The 20,725-nt window shown below is 43.8% G+C and overlaps 1 protein-coding gene across 1 annotated transcript; it reads right to left on the reverse strand.

Annotated features, from left to right (window-relative positions):
- Window positions 1-268: 268 nt before the first annotated feature.
- On the reverse strand, window positions 269-14,088 carry LOC143808995 (uncharacterized). The gene is made up of 7 exons (XM_077292173.1): window positions 13,483-14,088; window positions 13,315-13,389; window positions 13,100-13,189; window positions 12,788-13,004; window positions 12,535-12,694; window positions 12,216-12,425; window positions 269-308 (listed from the first exon to the last, which is right to left on the reverse strand). Exons 1-7 carry the CDS (start codon window positions 13,525-13,527, stop codon window positions 269-271), a joined length of 837 nt encoding a protein of 278 aa, XP_077148288.1. The 5' UTR covers window positions 13,528-14,088.
- Between the last annotated feature and the right edge of the window lie 6,637 nt (window positions 14,089-20,725).

Here is a 20,725-nt window from a genome sequence, read left to right on the forward strand (position 1 = left end):
GGCCCTAGGCTTGGGGCAACACAGTGGGCCCCGCAACATTTAAGGCAAGGAACCCAGCCATCCAGGGCCCAGTGTGGCAGAAGTACAACCTAGCAGCAGTGTGACAGCAGTGTTGGAACAAAGGCTGAAAGCAGAGCCAGGACAGTACGGGGATGCAGGTGGCTCTATAATGTGACAACTTATTGCATGGGCTGATGCCTTCAGATCCCGATCAAAACAGCTGAGGGAACTCCCAAGTGCAGTGAGTTTGTACAGGGAGGACGCTGCCTTACTGCAAGAGGCTGTAGAACCCAGGCTTGTCCTGAAGGCTGTGAGAGGAGAAGCAGGGAAAGTGCAGGATGTGAACTGTACGGTGTTGTGAATTCCGTCTGGGTTCCCTCTGGTGGCCTTTAGCGATACTGCGGGTCTGGAGCTGGGCTCAGCTGCCTCATTTCCTGCTATGCTGGTTCCTATTTAACTCCACCTGGACCTTTACTTGTTGCCTGCTGTTGTTGTATTCAGTACTGGTTCTGACCTCTCCTGGATTTTCCTGGTGACCTGTCCATTTCTGAGAAGCTAAGTCTTGCTAGTTCTTTTTGCTCATTGTTTCCTTGAATATGTTTCTCAGTATATGATGTGTTCAGTCCAGCTTGCTTATATGTGATTTTTCGCTTGCTGGTAGCTCTGGGGAGCAGAGGTGCGCCCCTCACATCGTGAGTCGGTGTGGGGGTTCTTGTACTTTCTGCGTGGATAGTTTTTGATAGTATTTGTATCGACCGCACAGATCCCTGCTATCTTCTGTCTATTTAGTGTTAGCGGGCCTCATTTGCTTAAACCTGTTTTTCTTTCCTACGTTTGTATTTTCCCCTTAACTCACCGTTATTATTTGTGGGGGGCTGTCTAAACTTTAGGGTTATTTCTCTGAGGCAAGTGAGGCTTTGCTTTCTCTCTAGGGGTAGCTAGTTTCTCAGGCTGTGAAGAGGCGTCTAGTGTGTGTGGATAGGATCAGGATTGCGGTCGGTATAGTTCCACATTCCTGGAGCTTGTCCTACTATTCAGGTTTACCTATCAGGTCAGTTTGGTGATCCTACCACCGGATCATAACAGTACAGCAGGCCAATAAAGAGTTAATGCATTGCAAAAGAGGGATATGAGAAATCCTGAGTTCATTTTTTTTTTTCCTCTGCAGTGTGTCTAGCCTCTCTCCTCCCCTTAATCTCTGGGTGGTTCAGAATTCAGCTGCAGCTATGGACCTTCAGAGTCTGTCTTCTAGTGTGGATCATCTCACTGCTAGGGTACAAGGCATTCAGGATTATGTAGTCCGCAGTCCTATGTCAGAGCCTAAGATACCTATTCCTGAGCTGTTCTCCGGAGACAGATCTAGGTTTTTGAACTTTAAAAATAATTGCAAATTATTCCTTTCTCTGAGACCTCGTTCCTCTGGTGATCCGGTTCAGCAAGTTAAAATTATTATTTCTTTGTTGCGTGGTGACCTTCAAGATTGGGCATTCTCTCTGGCGCCGGGAGATCCTGCATTGCAAAATGTGGATGCGTTTTTTCTGGCGCTTGGAGTGCTTTATGAGGAACCTAATCTGGTAGACCAAGCAGAAAAGGTTTTGCTGGCTCTCTCCCAGGGTCAGGATGAAGCAGAGGTTTTCTGTCAGAAGTTTAGGAAATGGTCTGTGCTCACTCAATGGAATGAGTGTGCCCTGGCAGCGATTTTCAGAAAGGGTCTTTCTGAAGCCATTAAGGATGTTATGGTGGGGTTCCCCACGCCTACGGGTCTGAAAGAGTCAATGTCTTTGGCCATTCAGATTGATCGGCGCTTACGGGAGCGCAAACCAGTGCACCATCTGGCGGTATTTTCTGAGCAGAAGCCTGAGTCTATGCAATGTGACAGGATTCTGACCAGAATTGAACGGCAAAATCACAGACGTCAGAATGGGTTGTGCTTTTACTGTGGTGATTCTGCTTATGTTATCTCAGATTGTTCTAAGCGCATAAAAAACTTCGCTAAGTCTGTCACCATTGGTACTGTACAGCCTAAATTCATTTTGTCTGTTACTTTGATTTGCTCTCTGTCATCCTACTCAGTTATGGCTTTTGTGGATTCAGGTGCTGCCCTGAATTTGATGGATTTGTCTTTTGCCAGGCGCTGTGGTTTTATCTTGGAGCCTTTGCAATTCCCTATTCCACTAAAGGGAATTGATGCCACGCCATTGGCCAAAAATAAACCTCAGTACTGGGCTCAAGTGACCATGTGCATGACTCCTGCACATCAGGAAGTGATTCGCTTTCTTGTGTTACATAATTTGCATGATGTTGTCGTGTTAGGTCTGCCATGGCTGCAGGCTCATAATCCAGTCCTGGATTGGAAAGCAATGTCTGTGTCAAGTTGGGGTTGCCAGGGGATTCATGGTGATGCTCCTTTGGTGTCTATTGCTTCTTCTACTCCTTCTGAAGTCCCTGAATTTTTGTCGGACTACCAGGATGTATTTGATGAGCCCAAGTCCAGTGCCCTACCTCCTCATAGGGATTGTGATTGCGCCATAAATTTGATTCCTGGTAGTAAGTTCCCTAAGGGACGGCTTTTTAATTTGTCTGTACCAGAACATGCCGCTATGCGGAGTTATATCAAGGAGTCTTTGGAGAAGGGGCATATTCACCCGTCCTCGTCCCCTTTGGGTGCGGGGTTCTTTTTTGTGGCCAAGAAGGATGGTTCTCTGAGACCCTGTATAGATTATCGCCTTCTAAATAACATCACGGTCAAATTTCAGTATCCTTTGCCACTGTTGACCGATCTGTTTGCTCGGATTAGGGGGGCCAGTTGGTTCACCAAGATAGATCTTCGTGGAGCGTATAATCTTGTGCGTATAAAGCAAGGCAATGAATGGAAAACAGCATTCAATACGCCCGATGGCCATTTTGAGTACTTGGTGATGCCTTTTGGGCTTTCTAATGCCCCTTCTGTGTTCCAGTCCTTCATGCATGACATCTTCCGAGAATATCTGGATAGGTTTATGATTGTGTACCTGGATGATATTTTGGTCTTTTCTGATGATTGGGAGTCTCATGTGAAGCAGGTCAGGATGGTATTTCATGTCCTGCGAGCCAATGCTTTGTTTGTGAAGGGCTCTAAATGTCTCTTCGGAGTCCAGAAGGTTTCCTTTTTGGGCTTTATTTTTTCTCCTTCTACCATTGAGATGGATCCAGTCAAGGTCCAGGCTATTTATGACTGGACTCAACCTACATCGGTAAAGAGTCTTCAGAAGTTCTTGGGTTTTGCTAATTTTTACCGTCGCTTCATCACTAATTTTTCCAGTGTGGTTAAGCCTTTGACGGATTTGACCAAGAAGGGTTCTGATGTGACGAATTGGTCTCCTGCGGCCATGGAGGCCTTTCAGGAGCTCAAAGTCGGTTCTCTTCGGCTCCTGTCTTGCGTCAGCCGGATGTCTCTCTGCCCTTCCAGGTCGTGGTTGATGCTTCTGAGATTGGAGCTGGGGCTGTCTTGTCACAGAGAAGCTCTGATGGCTCTGTGATGAGGCCATGGGCTTTCTTTTCAAGAAAGTTTTCGCCTGCCGAGCGGAATTATGATGTTGGTAATTGGGAGTTGTTGGCAATGAAATGGGCATTTGAGGAGTGGCGACATTGGCTAGAGGGAGCCAAACATCGTGTGGTGGTCTTGACGGATCACAAGAATTTGACTTATCTCGAGTCTGCTAAACGGCTAAATCCTAGACAGGCTCGATGGTCGCTGTTTTTCTCCCGTTTCGATTTCGTGGTTTCATACCTTCCGGGTTCGAAGAACGTAAAGGCTGATGCTCTTTCTAGGAGCTTTGTGCCTGACTCTCCGGGAGTTTCTGAACCGGCTGGTGTCCTCAGAGAGGGGGTTATTTTGTCTGCCATCTCCCCTGATTTACGACGGGTACTGCAGGAATTTCAGGCCAATAGACCTGACCGTTGTCCACCGGAGAGACTGTTTGTCCCTGATAGATGGACCAGTAGAGTCATTTCCGAGGTTCATTCTTCGGTGTTGGCGGGTCATCCTGGGATTTTTGGTACCAGGGATTTAGTGGCTAGGTCCTTTTGGTGGCCTTCCTTGTCACGGGATGTGCGTTCCTTTGTGCAGTCCTGTGGGATTTATGCTCGGGCCAAGCCTTGCTGTTCTCGTGCCAGTGGACTGCTTTTGCCTTTACCTGTCCCGAAGAGGCCCTGGACGCATATTTCCATGGATTTTATTTCGGATCTTCCAGTCTCTCAGAAGATGTCTGTTATCTGGGTGGTTTGTGATCGTTTTTCTAAAATGGTCCATTTGGTGCCCTTGCCTAAGCTGCCTTCCTCCTCCGATTTGGTTCCACTGTTTTTTCAGAATGTGGTTTGTTTGCATGGTATTCCTGAGAATATTGTGTCTGACAGAGGATCCCAGTTTGTGTCCAGATTTTGGTGGTCTTTTTGTGCTAAGATGGGCATTGAATTATCTTTTTCATCGGCCTTCCATCCTCAGACGAATGGCCAAACCGAACGAACTAATCAGACCTTGGAGACTTATCTGAGATGTTTTGTTTCTGCGGATCAGGATGATTGGGTGACTTTTTTGCCATTGGCTGAGTTCGCCCTCAATAATCGGGCTAGTTCTGCTACTTTAGTTTCGCCTTTTTATTGCAATTCTGGTTTTCATCCTCGTTTTTCCTCAGGTCAGGTTGAGCCTTCTGACTGTCCTGGGGTGGATTCTGTGGTGATAGTTTGCAGCAGATTTGGAACCATGTGGTGGACAATTTGACGTTTTCACAAGAGAAGGCTCAGCGCTTTGCTAACCGCCGTCGCTGTGTGGGTCCCCGACTTCGTGTGGGGGATTTGGTATGGTTGTCTTCTCGTTATGTTCCGATGAAGGTTTCCTCTCCTAAGTTCAAGCCTCGTTTCATCGGTCCTTATAAGATTTTGGAAATCCTCAACCCTGTGTCATTTCGTTTGGACCTTCCAGCATCATTTGCCATTCACAATGTGTTCCATAGGTCATTGTTGCGGAGATATGTGGTGCCTGTGGTTCCTTCTGTTGACCCTCCTGCTCCGGTCTTCGTCGAGGGAGAATTAGAGTATGTGGTGGAGAAGATCTTGGATTCTCGTGTTTCGAGACGGAAGCTTCAGTACTTAGTTAAATGGAAGGGCTATGGTCAGGAGGATAATTCCTGGGTTGTCGCCTCTGATGTCCATGCAGCCGATTTGGTTCGTGCCTTTCATTTGGCTCGTCCTGATTGGCCTGGGGGCTCTGGTGAGGGTTCGGTGACCCCTCCTCAAGGGGGGGTACTGTTGTGAATTCCATCTGGGTTCCCTCTGGTGGCCTTTAGCGATACTACGGGTCTGGAGCTGGGCTCAGCTGCCTCATTTCCTGCTATGCTGGTTCCTATTTAACTCCACCTGGACCTTTACTTGTTGCCTGCTGTCATTGTATTCAGTACTGGTTCTGACCTCTCCTGGATTTTCCTGGTGACCTGTCCATTTCTGAGAAGCTAAGTCTTGCTAGTTCTTTTTGCTCATTGTTTCCTTGAATATGTTTCTCAGTATATGATGTGTTCAGTCCAGCTTGCTTATATGTGATTTTTCGCTTGCTGGTAGCTCTGGGGAGCAGAGGTGCACCCCTCACATCGTGAGTCGGTGTGGGGGTTCTTGTACTTTCTGCGTGGATAGTTTTTGATAGTTTTTGTACCGACCGCACAGATCCCTGCTATCTTCTGTCTATTTAGTGTTAGCGGGCCTCATTTGCTTAAACCTGTTTTTCATTCCTACGTTTGTATTTTCCCCTTAACTCACCGTTATTATTTGTGGGGGGCTGTCTAAACTTTAGGGTTATTTCTCTGAGGCAAGTGAGGCTTTGCTTTCTCTCTAGGGGTAGCTAGATTCTCAGGCTGTGAAGAGGCATCTAGGTTTTTAGGTAACGCTCCACGGCTGCCTTTAGTGTGTGTGGATAGGATCAGGATTGAGGTCGGTATAGTTTCACATTCCCGGTGCTTGTCCTACTATTCAGGTTTACCTATCAGGTCAGTTTGGTGAACCTACCACCGGATCATAACAGTACGGAACCTGATGCTGTAAATGTAACTGAGAAGGATGTGCTGTGAACAGAAGCAAGTAAAGTTTTGTGTCTCAATTTGTGTGTAATCGTACAAAGAGGGTCTGCGGCAGCTCAGAAGAGACCCAGAGAGTACGGATAACAGAGAGGCAAGTACCCACATAGAAGTATGTTCTCTGCATGTGACGGGAGGCCAGGGTGTGCAAAAGTCTTTAACCTCAGCCACGACTGCAGCCCTGGCCCTCCCTCACATAAGCATCCATAAGTATTCACAAATGCAAAAAAAAGTCAGAGTTTCACAAATCTTTTGGACTCAAGTTGTATCGGTAGTCTGTGTTTCACTTTTTTACCATTGATGTTTCATCAATTATATTCACATATGAGCAAAAATATATAAATAAATTACAAAGCTTGATTTATGCACACTGATGCCATACTTGTTTGGTAATTTTGATCTGTGACGTGTCTCCATAATTTTTTTGTTGATACCCAGTCCAGAAAAACACATTTATGTGAATAATACAGTTGTGGCCAAAAGTATTGATACCCCTGCAATTCTGTCAGATAATACTCAGTTTCTTCCTGAAAATGATTGCAAACACAAATTCTTTGGTATTATTATCTTCATTTAATTTGTCTTAAATGAAAAAACACAAAAAGAATTGTCCTAAAGCCAAATTGGATATAATTCCACACCAAACATAAAAAAGGGGGTGGACAAAAGTATTGGCACTGTTCGAAAAATCATGTGATGCTTCTCTAATTTGTGTAATTAACAGCACCTGTAACTTACCTGTGGCACCTAACAGGTGTTGGCAATAACTAAATCACACTTGCAGCCAGTTGACATGGATTAAAGTTGACTCAACCTCTGTCCTGTGTCCTTGTGTGTACCACATTGAGCATGGAGAAAAGAAAGAAGAACAAATAACTGTCTGAGGACTTGAGAAACCAAATTGTGAGGAAGCATGAGCAATCTCAAGGCTACAAGTCTATCTCCAAAGACCTGAATGTTCCTGTGTCTACCATGCGCAGTGTCATCAAGAAGTTTAAAGCCCATGGCACTGTGGCTAACCTCCCTAGATGTGGACGGAAAAGAAAAATTGATAAGAGATTTCAATGCAAGATTGTGCATATGTTGAATAAAGAGCCTCGACTAACATGCAAACAAGTTCAAACTGCCCTGCAGTCGGAGGGTACAACAGTGTCAACCCATACTATCCATCGGCGTCTGAATGAAAAGGGACTGTATGGTAGGAGACCCTGGAGTTTGCCAAAACTTACCTGAAAAAGCCTAAAATGTTTTGGAAGAATGTTCTCTGGTCAGATGAGACAAAAGTAGAGCTTTTGGGGCAAAGGCATCAACATAGAGTTTACAGGAGAAAAAAAGAGGCATTCAAAGAAAAGAACACGGTCCCTACAGTCAAACATGGCGGAGGTTCCCTGATGTTTTGGGGCTGCTTTGCTGCCTCTGGCACTGGACTGCTTGGCTGTGTGCATGGCATTATGAAGTCTGAAGACTACCAACAAATTTTGCAGCATAATGTGGGGCCCAGTGTGAGAAAGCTGGGTCTCCCTCAGAGGTCATGGGTCTTCCAGCAGGACAATGAACCAAAACACACTTCAAAAAGCACTAGAAAATGGTTTGAGAGAAAGCACTGGAGACTTCTAAGGTGGCCAGCAATGAGTCCAGACCTGAATCTCATAGAACACCTGTGGAGAGATCTAAAAATGGCAGTTTGGAGAAGGCACCCTTCAAATATCAGGGACCTGGAGCAGTTTGCCAAATGAGAAAGGTCTAAAATTCCAGCAGAGCATTGTAAGAAACTCATTGATGGTTACCGGAAGCGTTTGGTCGCAGTTATTTTGGCTAAAGGTTGTGCAACCAAGTATTAGGCTGAGGGTGCCAATACTTTTGTCTGGCCCATTTTTGGAGTTTTGTGTGAAATAATCAATGTTTTGCTTTTTGCTTCATTCTCTTTTGTGTTTTTTCATTTAAGACAAAATAAATGAAGATAATAATACCAAAGAATTTGTGAATGCAATCATTTTCAGGAAGAAACTGAGTATTATCTGACAGAATTGCAAGGGTGTCAATACTTTTGGCCACAACTGTGGCATAAACTTTAATGGGCATGTGTTCTATCTGTGAAAGTCTTGAATAGAATATGCATATAATTAATGACTTAATGAATGTCTGAATGATGCGTTTGAGGTATCTTCGCATGACCTTTTTCAGTTGGATTTGCAGTGTGTCTGCTCTGAAGATTGCCAAAAAACATTCCAAAATACTCAAAAGAATGTACATATTAATTTCTATGTTAAAAAAAATAGAACATATGCTGTTCATATGTTCAGGCTTTTGGGCATCTTTTAACTGTTTCTGTATCCAAAAATGACAGTAGGATCACTCTCCACAAGGATAAACGTTACCCCTTAGACCCTAGTCCAGAGCCTCTCACCTAGCCAAATCAGTTCTCATACTTTGCACTGACGAGCGCCAATAGCCTGAAACACCGTGTCTGCAAATTGAGATTTAGATTTGTCTTTTATCCTAAGGCTAGTTTCACACTAGCGTTTACTGCATAACGTCGCAAATCCGTTTTTTTGCCGAAAAAACGGATGCGTCAAAAAAGTGAAAAACGGTGACAAACGTATGCCACACATCCAGCATTTCGACGGATCCGTCGCAAATCCGCTAAACGTTTCCGTCGAAAATACTGGATGCGTTGCATACGTTGCATACGTTTTACCATCCGTTGTATCCGTTTTTCCGACGGATCCGTTTTTAAAAGGGGAGGCTCCCAAAATTTGATTGGCTACTGGAAAATTTGAAAAACTATATAGTACTGTATTTACAGCCCATCTTTGTGGGTTTTAGTTTTGTGGCAGCGATGGAAGGTGTTCTTGGGAGGATTGCTAGTTTGGTTACCGACGTTATCTTTGAGACGAATCGCCTGGATATCATAGTGCGGGAGAAGGAGGCGGCAGCGGAAAGGCGTAGGATGCTTCTGCAGCAACGGAGACGGAGACGACTGTGGATTCATCCGATTAATCAACTACGGATGACCCGGGGTGTCCAGTCCACTCTCTACCTGGAGTTGCGGCACAATCCACACAAATTCCACAACTACGTGCGGATGAGGATTGAACATTTCGATTTTTTGCTTGCAAAAATGGAGGATGTCATCCGAAGACAGGACACAAGGATGAGGCTTGCCATCACACCGGCGGAGCGGCTGATGGTGACCCTGCGGTAAGCCTCTTTTTTTTATTTCATTGCTGATATTGGATGTTATATTACACGCTGCAGACAATACTGCGCTGCCATATTGCGCACTATTTTCTGCAGCATGTAGTTTTGGTTTTCTTGGCGGACATTCCACTGCTTTATTTAAATGTCATTGCTGATATTGAATGCTTTTCTGCATTTTTTTTTTTGGGGGGGGTTTTTTGGGTTTGATGACATGCAACTGCTTTTTTTCTGTCATTGGTCATTTTGAATGTTATATTACACGCTGCAGACAATACTGCGCTGCCATATTGCGCACTATTTTCTGCAGCATGTAGTTTTGGTTTTCTTGGCGGACATTCCACTGCTTTATTTAAATGTCATTGCTGATATTGAATGTTTTTCTGCATTTTTTTTTTGGGGGGGGTTTTTTGGGTTTGATGACATGCAACTGCTTTTTTTCTGTCATTGGTCATTTTGAATGTTATATTACACGCTGCAGACAATACTGCGCTGCCATATTGCGCACTATTTTCTGCAGCATGTAGTTTTGGTTTTCTTGGCGGACATTCCACTGCTTTATTTAAATGTCATTGCTGATATTGAATGTTTTTCTGCATTTTTTTTGGGGGGGGGGTTTTTTGGGTTTGATGACATGCAACTGCTTTTTTTCTGTCATTGGTCATTTTGAATGTTATATTACACGCTGCAGACAATACTGCGCTGCCATATTGCGCACTATTTTCTGCAGCATGTAATTTGGGTTTTCTTGGCGGACATTCCACTGTTTTTTTACACTGGTTTCATGCTGGTTTTATTGGGTGTCCCGTCCTTAAAAAAAAAATAACAGTGCCATATTAAAACTTGTTGGTCTGTGCAATTTTTTCTAACATTTTTTTTTTTTTTTTAAAGTTTCCTAGCTACGGGTGAATCTATGACTTCGCTCCATTATCAGTTCAGGCTGGGCATTTCAACTATCTCTGGAATAGTGAAGGACACATGTCGGGCTGTTTGGACCACTTTGCAACCAGAGTATATCCCCCAACCATCCATGGAAATCTGGTTGCGAAGTGCTGAAGAGTTTCTGCAAATTTGCAATTTCCCTAATTGTGTGGGTGCAGTTGACGGGAAACATATAAGGATTGCGAAACCGGCAGGAACAGGATCGGAGTATTATAATTATAAGAAGTATTTCTCCATCGTCCTTATGGCTATTGCAGACGCCAACTGCAGGTTCCTTGCCGTGGACATCGGAGCATATGGACGGTCCAACGATTCGCAAGTTCTTAAAAACTCTCCGATGGGTCGTTGCCTTTATGGAGAGACCTACGATTTCCCGCCAGCCACACCACTGCCAGGAACAAATGACCCAGCCCTGGAATATGTTTTTGTAGGTGATGAAGCCTTTCAACTGTCGCCGCACCTACTGAAACCGTACAGTAGCCGGAACTTAAACCATACCAAGCGGGTCTTTAATTACCGGCTTACTAGAGCACGAAGAGTAGTGGAGTGTTCCTTTGGCATATTGACGGCGAAGTGGCGAGTTCTGCTGACGGCTATCAAGCTGAAAACAACAACTATAGACGAGGTAGTTAAAGCCTGTGTGGTGCTCCACAACTTTGTCCTGTCAAAGGAGCCCGTTTCTTTGGATGATGAAGAGTTGGAGACCACCTTGTGGGACTACCGCAGCAGCTCGGTTCGCTCTACAAGTTCAGTTACAAGGATGAGGGACCAGTTTGCCGATTATTTTGTCTCACCTGTCGGGCGGATCCCGTGGCAAGACATGATTGTGTAACCTGTTTCCCATGTGTAACCTGTTTCCCATGTGTAACCTGTTTCCCATGTGTTTTTTTTATGTAAAAAAAGTGTTTCAGCCCCCCCCCCCAAAAAAAAGGCCCAAAAGCGTGGTTTTCTTGCTAGTAAAACCATTATGTTATACCTTTTACATGTCTGGTGTTTGTTTTTATTAAACCTTTTTTTATTATATTACCTTATTAAATCCACACACACACAAAGAGTAGAATTGTAATCAGAAATTTATTTTATCTCTTTTTTTTTTTTTTTGTTTTGCAAAAAAAATATATTTTTATTTTCCAACTTTTTTTTTGAAAAATTTGAACATTTACATTAATAACACTTTACAAATTTTCAAAGTGTTGGGTGGAGATATGAGAGGAGGAGGGGCAGGAAGGTTGGACCACGTCGATAGGTGGGGAAACCCTACTTGTTTGGGGTGCAGTGGAAGGGGGGGTTAAACCAAGAGGCTGACCAGAGGGGGGTGGTGTTGGGGTAGGGGGAAGAGAAAAGTTGAGTAAGGAAAACATTGGGGAAGTAATTTGGTCTGGGGGCCGGGATTGTTGTGGGGACTGGGTCGGGTATTGTGACTGGGTAGGGTAGTGGGACTGGCGTGGGGTTTGGTAATGGTGCTGGTGTGGGGATTGGAGCTGGGTTTGGTAATGGTGCTGGTGTGGGTATTGGGGCTGGGTTTGGTAATGGGGGGTATGGTGTGGAAATGGGGCCTGGGGTGGAATTGGAGTGGAGGTGTGGGGAGGTGTGTGGGTCGATTCATTAATGGCCTGCAGTGCAGCATTATGGCAGGTATTCATTACCCGCATCTGTTGCTCAAAAGAAAGCTTCTCCATGCTCATGAGCATGGATTGGAAAAAAAGATTGGCCGGATCGGGACTTACAGCTGAATGCAGCCTATCCAAGCGACTGCTGGTTTCACGGCTTGTTTCACTGATGCGTGACTGCACCATGTTGAAACCAGCAGTCACTTGCTCTCCCAAAATTTTGAAAGAGCCTTGGAAGGATGCATTCAGGTGTAAGAACTCAGGAGCATAGCTCCTTTCCTGACCCCTCTGTCGCTGCCGCCACGAACCTAATGGTGGTGTCGAGGTGGCAGGATCAGAGGGGTGGGGTAAAGGGAACGCTAACTGTTCAGCATCAGATGCGAGCAATGAGGCCTGCAATAATGCTCCACTGCTTGGGGCGGATGAAGTAGAGGGGTCAGAGGAGGGGACAGAGGGGTCAGAGGAGGGGACAGAGGTGTGGGGCCTACCGACGTGGCCCTCAGTGGCGGACTCAGGAGGGATCGCTCCAGAGGGCGCAGAGGAAGATGCAGGCGCCCGGTGGCTGGAGAAGGTGCTGTGAAAGAAAAAAAAAAAAATTAATACATTGGAATGAAAAAGCCCTGACTGAAAGCAAACTAAGTAGACAGGTTAACATGGTTATTAGTGGGCTGTAGAATACTTACACTCTGCTTAGCATGGTTCGCCTCAGGAAGGAGAGGGCCTGGCCATATTTATATTTGCTCCTCTTCCTTCCTGCAGAGCCACTCGGGGCCTTCATCTCATCGTTGAATTCCCTCTTAAAGCGATCCCTCAGTGACCGCCACCGCTTCCTAATCTTTCCAACTGTGAAGACAAGAATCAAAAGAAAAAACAAAAAATTGGTAAATGCAATACATTACAGTCAGCTCAAAACATCACTGGAAAGTGAATACTTACCTAGTTTGCTCTGCTGCTGAGGATGAAGGCTCTCCCGCCTTGGAAACAGGTTGCGACACACTTCGTCCCAGAGCCGACGGGTGACACCGGTATCAGCATGCCTGCGGTCAGCCATGTTCCACAGCGGCTCCCGCTCGCGAACCTCCTCGATGAGATTCTCAATATCAATGTTGTCATCATCATCATCATCCTCTTCTGCGGGAGCACGCTGTGAAGCCTGTGCCAAAAAAAAAAAAAGGAAAACAAACAAATTAGTACACTGAAACACTAAAGTACCAATAGAATACCCCTCCCAAAAAAAAAAAAACTCACTGATGGCCGACCGCGGCGACGAGTCCGCCGACTCTGGGAGTGTCTGGGAGAGCCTTCAGCGGCAGCAGCAGGAGCAGCAGCAGCAGCAGCCTGAAATAAAGGAAACAAATTCTCAGTAATGTAGGCATATATTTTCTGTGTTTAGTTATGTATGAAAATCTGTTTTGTGTATGGTGCAGTGTGATGTGCGAAAAAACTGTTTCACCACTACTTACACTTGGTTCCTCCTCCACTAGCATCTCTCCACCCGTCTCGCCCCCTTCTGACAGCTCCTCATCTGATTCAGCTTCCTGTTGAAACATAATTTATGCATGTGGTTAGACATCAAAATGTAATTTTAAAAAACCAAAAAAAATAAACCCATTTTTTGCGTTAACTTTTACCGATACACGCTGTTGCTGTGGAGGAGGGCTGTCAGAAGAGGACATTGTTTTGTGGTCCTGGTGGGCAGCGGCTGTGGTCCTGGTGGGCAGCGGCTGTGGTCCTGGTGTTTCTGTAAGTTAAAGAGACACTTGCAATCTGCTCGACACATTGAAGTAGCAGATTGTGGGTCTTCAAAACTTACTTCTAACACTTAGCTGTGGTCCTGGTGGGCAGCGGCTGTGGTCCTGGTGGGCAGCGGCTGTGGTCCTGGTGGGCAGCGGCTGTGGTCCTGGTGTTTCTGTAAGTTAAAGAGACACTTGCAATCTGCTCGACACATTGAAGTAGCAGATTGTGGGTCTTCAAAACTTACTTCTAACACTTAGCTGTGGTCCTGGTGGGCAGCGGCTGTGGTCCTGGTGGGCAGCGGCTGTGGTCCTGGTGTTTCTGTAAGTTAAAGAGACACTTGCAATCTGCTCGACACATTGAAGTAGCAGATTGTGGGTCTTCAAAACTTACTTCTAACACTTAGCTGTGGTCCTGGTGGGCAGCGGCTGTGGTCCTGGTGGGCAGCGGCTGTGGTCCTGGTGGGCAGCGGCTGTGGTCCTGGTGTTTCTGTAAGTTAAAGAGACACTTGCAATCTGCTCGACACATTGAAGTAGCAGATTGTGGGTCTTCAAAACTTACTTCTAACACTTAGCTGTGGTCCTGGTGGGCAGCGGCTGTGGTCCTGGTGGGCAGCGGCTGTGGTCCTGGTGGGCAGCGGCTGTGGTCCTGGTGTTTCTGTAAGTTAAAGAGACACTTGCAATCTGCTCGACACATTGAAGTAGCAGATTGTGGGTCTTCAAAACTTACTTCTAACACTTAGCTGTGGTCCTGGTGGGCAGCGGCTGTGGTCCTGGTGGGCAGCGGCTGTGGTCCTGGTGGGCAGCGGCTGTGGTCCTGGTGTTTCTGTAAGTTAAAGAGACACTTGCAATCTGCTCGACACATTGAAGTAGCAGATTGTGGGTCTTCAAAACTTACTTCTAACACTTAGCTGTGGTCCTGGTGGGCAGCGGCTGTGGTCCTGGTGGGCAGCGGCTGTGGTCCTGGTGGGCAGCGGCTGTGGTCCTGGTGTTTCTGTAAGTTAAAGAGACACTTGCAATCTGCTCGACACATTGAAGTAGCAGATTGTGGGTCTTCAAAACTTACTTCTAACACTTAGCTGTGGTCCTGGTGGGCAGCGGCTGTGGTCCTGGTGGGCAGCGGCTGTGGTCCTGGTGGGCAGCGGCTGTGGCTGCGGTCCTGGTTTATCTGTTAATATGTATAATGGATCTATAGTTAGACCACCCCCTGAACTAGGTAATGTTCAATGATAAACACCCTACTGAAATGATGTCAGAAATGTTCATACAGGTGAACAACAAAAACCCCCAAAAAGTTGCACGTTATACCATTCATTTCCATGTCCCAAAAAATAAAATTTTAAAATGTTAACACTATGAAAAAATATATTTGACACATTTTATTTAAAAAAAATAACCTCCCCCCCCCCAAAAAAAAAAAAAAAACTTTACAAGTTAACCTTTATTAAAAAAATGAGCCCTCAACCAACCCTGTATTGCATGTGTAACCATTGGTACATACACCAGTTTTAAATTTACCTTTATGAAATAATACTACGGACATTTTTTTAAAACACATTTTATTATTATTATTTTTTTTCTCTCTTTTTTTAAAAATCACAATTAGGAGCTGACATGCTCTTTATTTTAAATACAAGTACTTCAACTGCTAATGGTTATAACAGTAATTAAAATAAAATCAACACTTTTATTAAATAGAAAAACCCCACACTCACACATTCAATCCACAAGCTGCAGACCGCTAGACTTTTTTAAAAAACACATCAGATTTAAAAAAAAAAAAAAAAAAAAAAAAAACAACATTTAAACCACATGCTGCACAGACCACTATACAGTCCATACATCAGAAAAAGGCAAATAACCAATTACAGCATGGACAAATGCACATGCAATCAACAAGACGCACACAAAAAACATGCATGGTATGTTTCCACATTCCGGATTGCATCAGAATTTGGTCAGGATTTCCCATCAGTATTTGTAAGCCAAAACCAGGAGTGTAAAAATTAGGTAAAGTATAATAGGAAAACAGGCACACTTTTGATTTTATCACCCACTCCTGATTTTGGCGTACAAATACTGATGGAAAATCCTGACCACATCCTGACGCAATCCTGCACATGGACACATACCCTCCCACATGAACAGGCATAAAATTGGCAAAGGCATAATATGGTGCAGGCACATGATACAAAATCACACAGCCGTAAAAAAAATACACACATACACATGCACGCACATAGCTTTATGCAAATACACATATGTACAACAAAGGCAGAAAGGTGAACCCAATCAGAAGACGCATACACACACACACACATACAAAAGGCTGACAATCCTTTGGCTGAAGCAGCAGGTCTTCACAGTGGCTGGAATCAGGCTGCATCTGGACTCTAGCATGGCACTGGCTGGTGCAGGACGATGGCAGGCCTCAGGTTCTCTTCAGGTTTTAAGCTCTTTCTGTAGTCAGTACCTCATATACACACACAAATGCACAGGCACACAGATGCACACAAAAATTGCAATACTCACACTGGCTCTATGGTGGCTGGCTCCTGTGGCTGGAGTCCTGTGGCTGGCTCGGGTCTTGTGGCTGGCTGGGGTCCTGTGTCTGTCTCCTGTGGCTGGCTCTATGGTGGCTGGCTCCTGTGGCTGGCTGGGGTCTTGTGGCTGGCTGGGGTCCTGTGTCTGTCTCCTGTGGCTGGCTCTATGGTGGCTGGCTCCTGTGGCTGGCTGGGGTCTTGTGGCTGGCTGGGGTCCTGTTGCTGGCTGGGCTCTTGCTGGCAGTCTTCTCTCTGGCTCTTGCTGGCAGTCTTCTCTCTGGCTCTTGCTGGCATATGTGGGGTTGAAGGCCCAGGCCAGGTTTATATAGATTTGGGGGTGTCTGACCAATTGGCAACAAAATACTTCTTCTGAGCATGCTCAGTGTAAAAAAAACGTATTGCAGCGCTGCATTGCGTCGTACGACGTGTCCCGACGCATCCGTCGCTCATAGGCTTCCATTGCAGCCAACGACGTATGCCGCAGGATGCGTCGCGACACGTTTTTTAGGCGGAGACAAAAAACGTTACAATCTACGTTTTTTTGAGACGACGTGTCGCCAAATTTCGACGCATCCGTCGTAAAACGTACACGACGTATGCCAATCCGTCGCCATACGTCGCCAATACAAGTCTATGGGGAAAAAACGCATCCAGCAAAAAGTTTTGCTGGATGCGTTTTTTCTGAAAAAAGACGATTTGAGACGTAATGCAGTTAACGTTAGTGTGAAAGTAGCCTAAGTCATATTGCAAAATTGATAAGGATCGCTACTTCCAACAGATGGAGCTGTAGAGTTCGAGTCCTCTTCCTCTCTGAAGAGACAATTTGCATATCAAAAATGCCAACTGATTTAAAGAAGTGAGCAGACCATTCTTCGGACATTTTTCGATTGAAAAACACTTAATGCTTACAATATAAGGCAATGGGAAGACTAAAAAGATGTCTTGGAGAAGTGAACACAAACACAATTCTGGCATTTCGACTTTTCTTTTTTAACAGCATTTAATGTATGAGTTAATTACACCGTGTTCCAAATTATTTTGCAAATTGCATTTGTGTCATAAAGATTTAATTGTTTTGTTTTTCAAATAAACTGATGGATGGTATTGTGTCTCAGGGCTCAATGGATCACTGAAATCAATCTTAAACACATGTGATAATTAGTTTTCCAGGTGATTCTAATTAAAGGAAAACTACTTAAAAATGATGTTCCACATTATTAAGCAGGCCACAGTTTTCAAGTAACATGGGAAAGAAAAAGGATCTCTCTGCTGACGAAAAGCATCAAATAGTGCAATACCTTTGTCAAGGGATGAAAACATTAGATATTTCCCGAAAACTTAAGCGTGATCATCGTACTGTTCAGAGATTTGTGGTTGAATCTGAGCACAGACGTGTTTGTGCTGATAAAGGCATAATGAGAAACGTTTCTGCCAGACAAGTTCATTGGATTAAGAGAGCAGCTGCTAAAAAGCCATTCCAAACCAGCAAACAGATATTTGAAGCTGCTGGTGCTTCTGGAGTCCCTCGAACCTCAAGGTGTAGGATCCTTCAAAGGCTTGCTTGGGTTCATAAACCTACTATTCGGCCACCCCTAAACAATGTTCACAAGCAGAAACGGTTTCAGTGGGCCCAGACATACATGAAGACTAATTTTCAAACAGTTTTGGTTACTGATGAGTGTCGAGCAACCCTGGATGGTCCAGATGGATGGAGTAGTGGATGGTTGGTGGATGGCCACCATATCCCAACAAGGCTGCGACGTCAGCAAGGAGGTGGAGGAGTCATGTTTTGGGCCCGAATCATGGAAAAACAGCTGGTAGGGCCCTTTAAGGTTCCTGAAGGTGTGAAAATGACCTCTGCAAAGAATATATAGAGTTTCTGACTGACAAGTTTCTTTCATGGTATAAAAAGCAGAAACGTGCTTTCAGGAGCAAAATCATCTTCATGCTGACAATGCACCATCTCATGCTGCAAAGAAAACCTCTGAGTCATTGGCTGCTATGGGCATAAAAGGAGATAAACTCATAAACTCATGGTGTGGCCACCATCCTCCCCTGACCCCATCCCTACAGAGAACCTTTGGAGTATCATCAAGCAAAAGATCTATGAGGGTGGGAGGCAGTTCACACCAAAACAGCAGCTCTGGGAGGCAATTATGACTTCATGCAAAGAAATACAAGCAGAAACTCTCCAGTTCAATGGATGCAAGAATCGTGAAGATGATATCAAAGAAGGGTTCCTATGTTAACATGTAACTTGGCCTGTTAGGATTTTTGGAGTTAAATAGCTTTTTTGTTCAGTGAATGTGACCTCCTAATGCTGCAAATTCCACAAATGAGCATTTTCAGTTCTTTAAAACATATCAAATGTTTAGAAATTCTACTGTGCCTAATAATTTGGAACAGTGCATTTTGAGTTTTTATTCATTTTGGAGATTATACTGTTATCATTGGGAGGTTTCTTCAATAAAATTCGATGTATGCTCTAACGGGTGATGACTTTCATTAGTCTGACTGTCATTTGCACCGACCATTTAGGAAAATCCTAGAAAAATATAATTTGCATAATAATTTGGAACATGGTGTAAATTAGATTTTGATAATACTGTTACACTGTACTTTTTTGGATGCGGTGATACCAAATAATTTTAATTTGATTAATGCAGTTATATAGCACCATCATATTCCACAGTGTTTTACAGACATAGTCATCACTGACACCATTGGGGCTCACAATCTAAATTCCCTATCCGTATGTCTTTGGAATGTAGGAGGAAACTGGAGAACCTATAGTTAAAACAAGCAAACATGAGAAGAATGTACCAACTACTTGTGGATGTTGTCCTTGTTGGGATATGAATCCAATTCTGTAAGACCACAGTGTTAACCACTAAGCCACCAGGCTAACCAAGTAGCCAGCTTGCTGCAAAATAAGTTTATTTTTTTATATTGTTATTCATAATGGGTGAGAAGGGTGATTCAAATTGTTATTATTTTTAATATTTTGTTAAAAAACTTTACATTTATGAAAGTTGGCAGGTATGGTTTGAAAAAAGCCTGTGATAATTTAGTATGAGAGTAGTGAAGTCTGCAGATAATGTAAGATATTTAATGATTCCCTCTGAGGGACAATACTCAATATTCGGGTCTTCACAAAAGCGTTACTATTACTTTATCAATTTTTAATGTCTTTTCTTTTGTAAGTCAGATACTAAGATGATCTAAAATGAAAAACTTTATTTCACCTTCCATTTTAAGCACAATGAATTTTGAGACAGATGGTCATTCTGTTAAGTACTGTGTTTTGTCTCTGTGTATAATGAAAAATACATAAGCCTTCTGTTGCAAAGTGCAAGAAAGACGTTTAAGCACCTGTTTCAAATTATTCTGATACTATAAATGTTCTTCAAAATTGGAAAGCCTAGTGTTTTAAGAAAGTGTGAAGTGCCACAGTGAGCTGAAGTAAATTGACTAGGCTTGGGTCCAGTAAGCAGCAAAAGAGAGAATGATACTTACAAATCCTGGCAAACAGCAGATAATAAAAAGAAGCGGGCATGCTAACGCGCAGATCTAACACTCTGAATGCTGTCACATTTAGAAGTTTTTCAATAAACTAACAGCTCAGAACTGTAGTTTCATATAATATCAGACTGTTTTAATCATCCTCTCTAAGAAAAGTAAGGATATTTCAGGTGTAAGTATGAAAGACATCAGTATGTGGCAGCGGCCCAATCTTTATCAAATGACAAATTTGTATGACATATCGCCTTCCACAAGGCCTCCATTTTGAATATTTCCTCCTTTGCAATGATGCATTTCAAGAGGAGACTTCATTCTTTGTCAAAGTGTTATAGAGTTGTCAAATGTCTTAATGAACTCTTTTACAGAAACATCTGCCTCGTTGAGCTCTTCTTTTTGAAAGGCTGGCAAATTACTATGAAATGCACATTATCCAATAATTAACCTGCAAGTACGACACACATGTGGCAGGGTGCCATAAGAACCAGATGTTGTCCCTGGTACCTTTTTACAAAGCAGGTCAAACATTCTGATTTAGCTATTTGCTTGTATACATAATGTGATTCATATGGCACATTCCGCTAATTGCGTAACATGGCACACAGGAACTCGTTAAGTGAATTCTAAGCTGTTGCATAGCAATTAAGCTTGTGTGGCAATTGTCCTCTACATATATTTGCTGAAATGAAACGCATATCAGTTCGATAAATTTGCCAGAAACCAGGCTTCTTTTTTTCTAGCCTCCTATGCAGTATCTGGGGATTTATCTGTACTCTACAAAATTGCTCTTGCCAGCAGTAGCCAGATACAGTATGACAACAATTTTTAAGAGTAAGAGAACTAGGTAACACATCACGGTAATGTAAACAACTATTAACAGCTTAGATCAGCTGCATAAAAACGTCTCATGTTGCCTCTGAATATTTCCTTTAGTAAATTTGTACAAGTCAGATCTCTACAGCCCTACAAATGTTGCATTTAGGTGAAGTAATGCATTTTTTCTACATTTATTTGATCTTTATAAGAGGTTAGAAGCCCAAAGCTCGAATTATTAAATGACCAGATTCTAATTAGACATG

This window comes from Ranitomeya variabilis, chromosome 2 (assembly GCF_051348905.1).
Source record: "Ranitomeya variabilis isolate aRanVar5 chromosome 2, aRanVar5.hap1, whole genome shotgun sequence".
Classification (NCBI taxonomy): Eukaryota; Metazoa; Chordata; class Amphibia; order Anura; family Dendrobatidae; genus Ranitomeya; species Ranitomeya variabilis.

Coding starts and splice junctions, on each gene's coding strand:
- LOC143808995 (XM_077292173.1), bottom strand. CDS start 13,527: ATGTCCTCTTCTGACAGCCCTCCTCCACAGCAACAGCGTGTATCG. Junction 13,390..13,482: donor CACAGCAACAGCGTGTATCG/GTAAAAGTTAAC, acceptor ATGTTTCAACAG/GAAGCTGAATCAGATGAGGA. Junction 13,005..13,099: donor GTCGCCGCGGTCGGCCATCA/GTGAGTTTTTTT, acceptor TTTTTGGCACAG/GCTTCACAGCGTGCTCCCGC.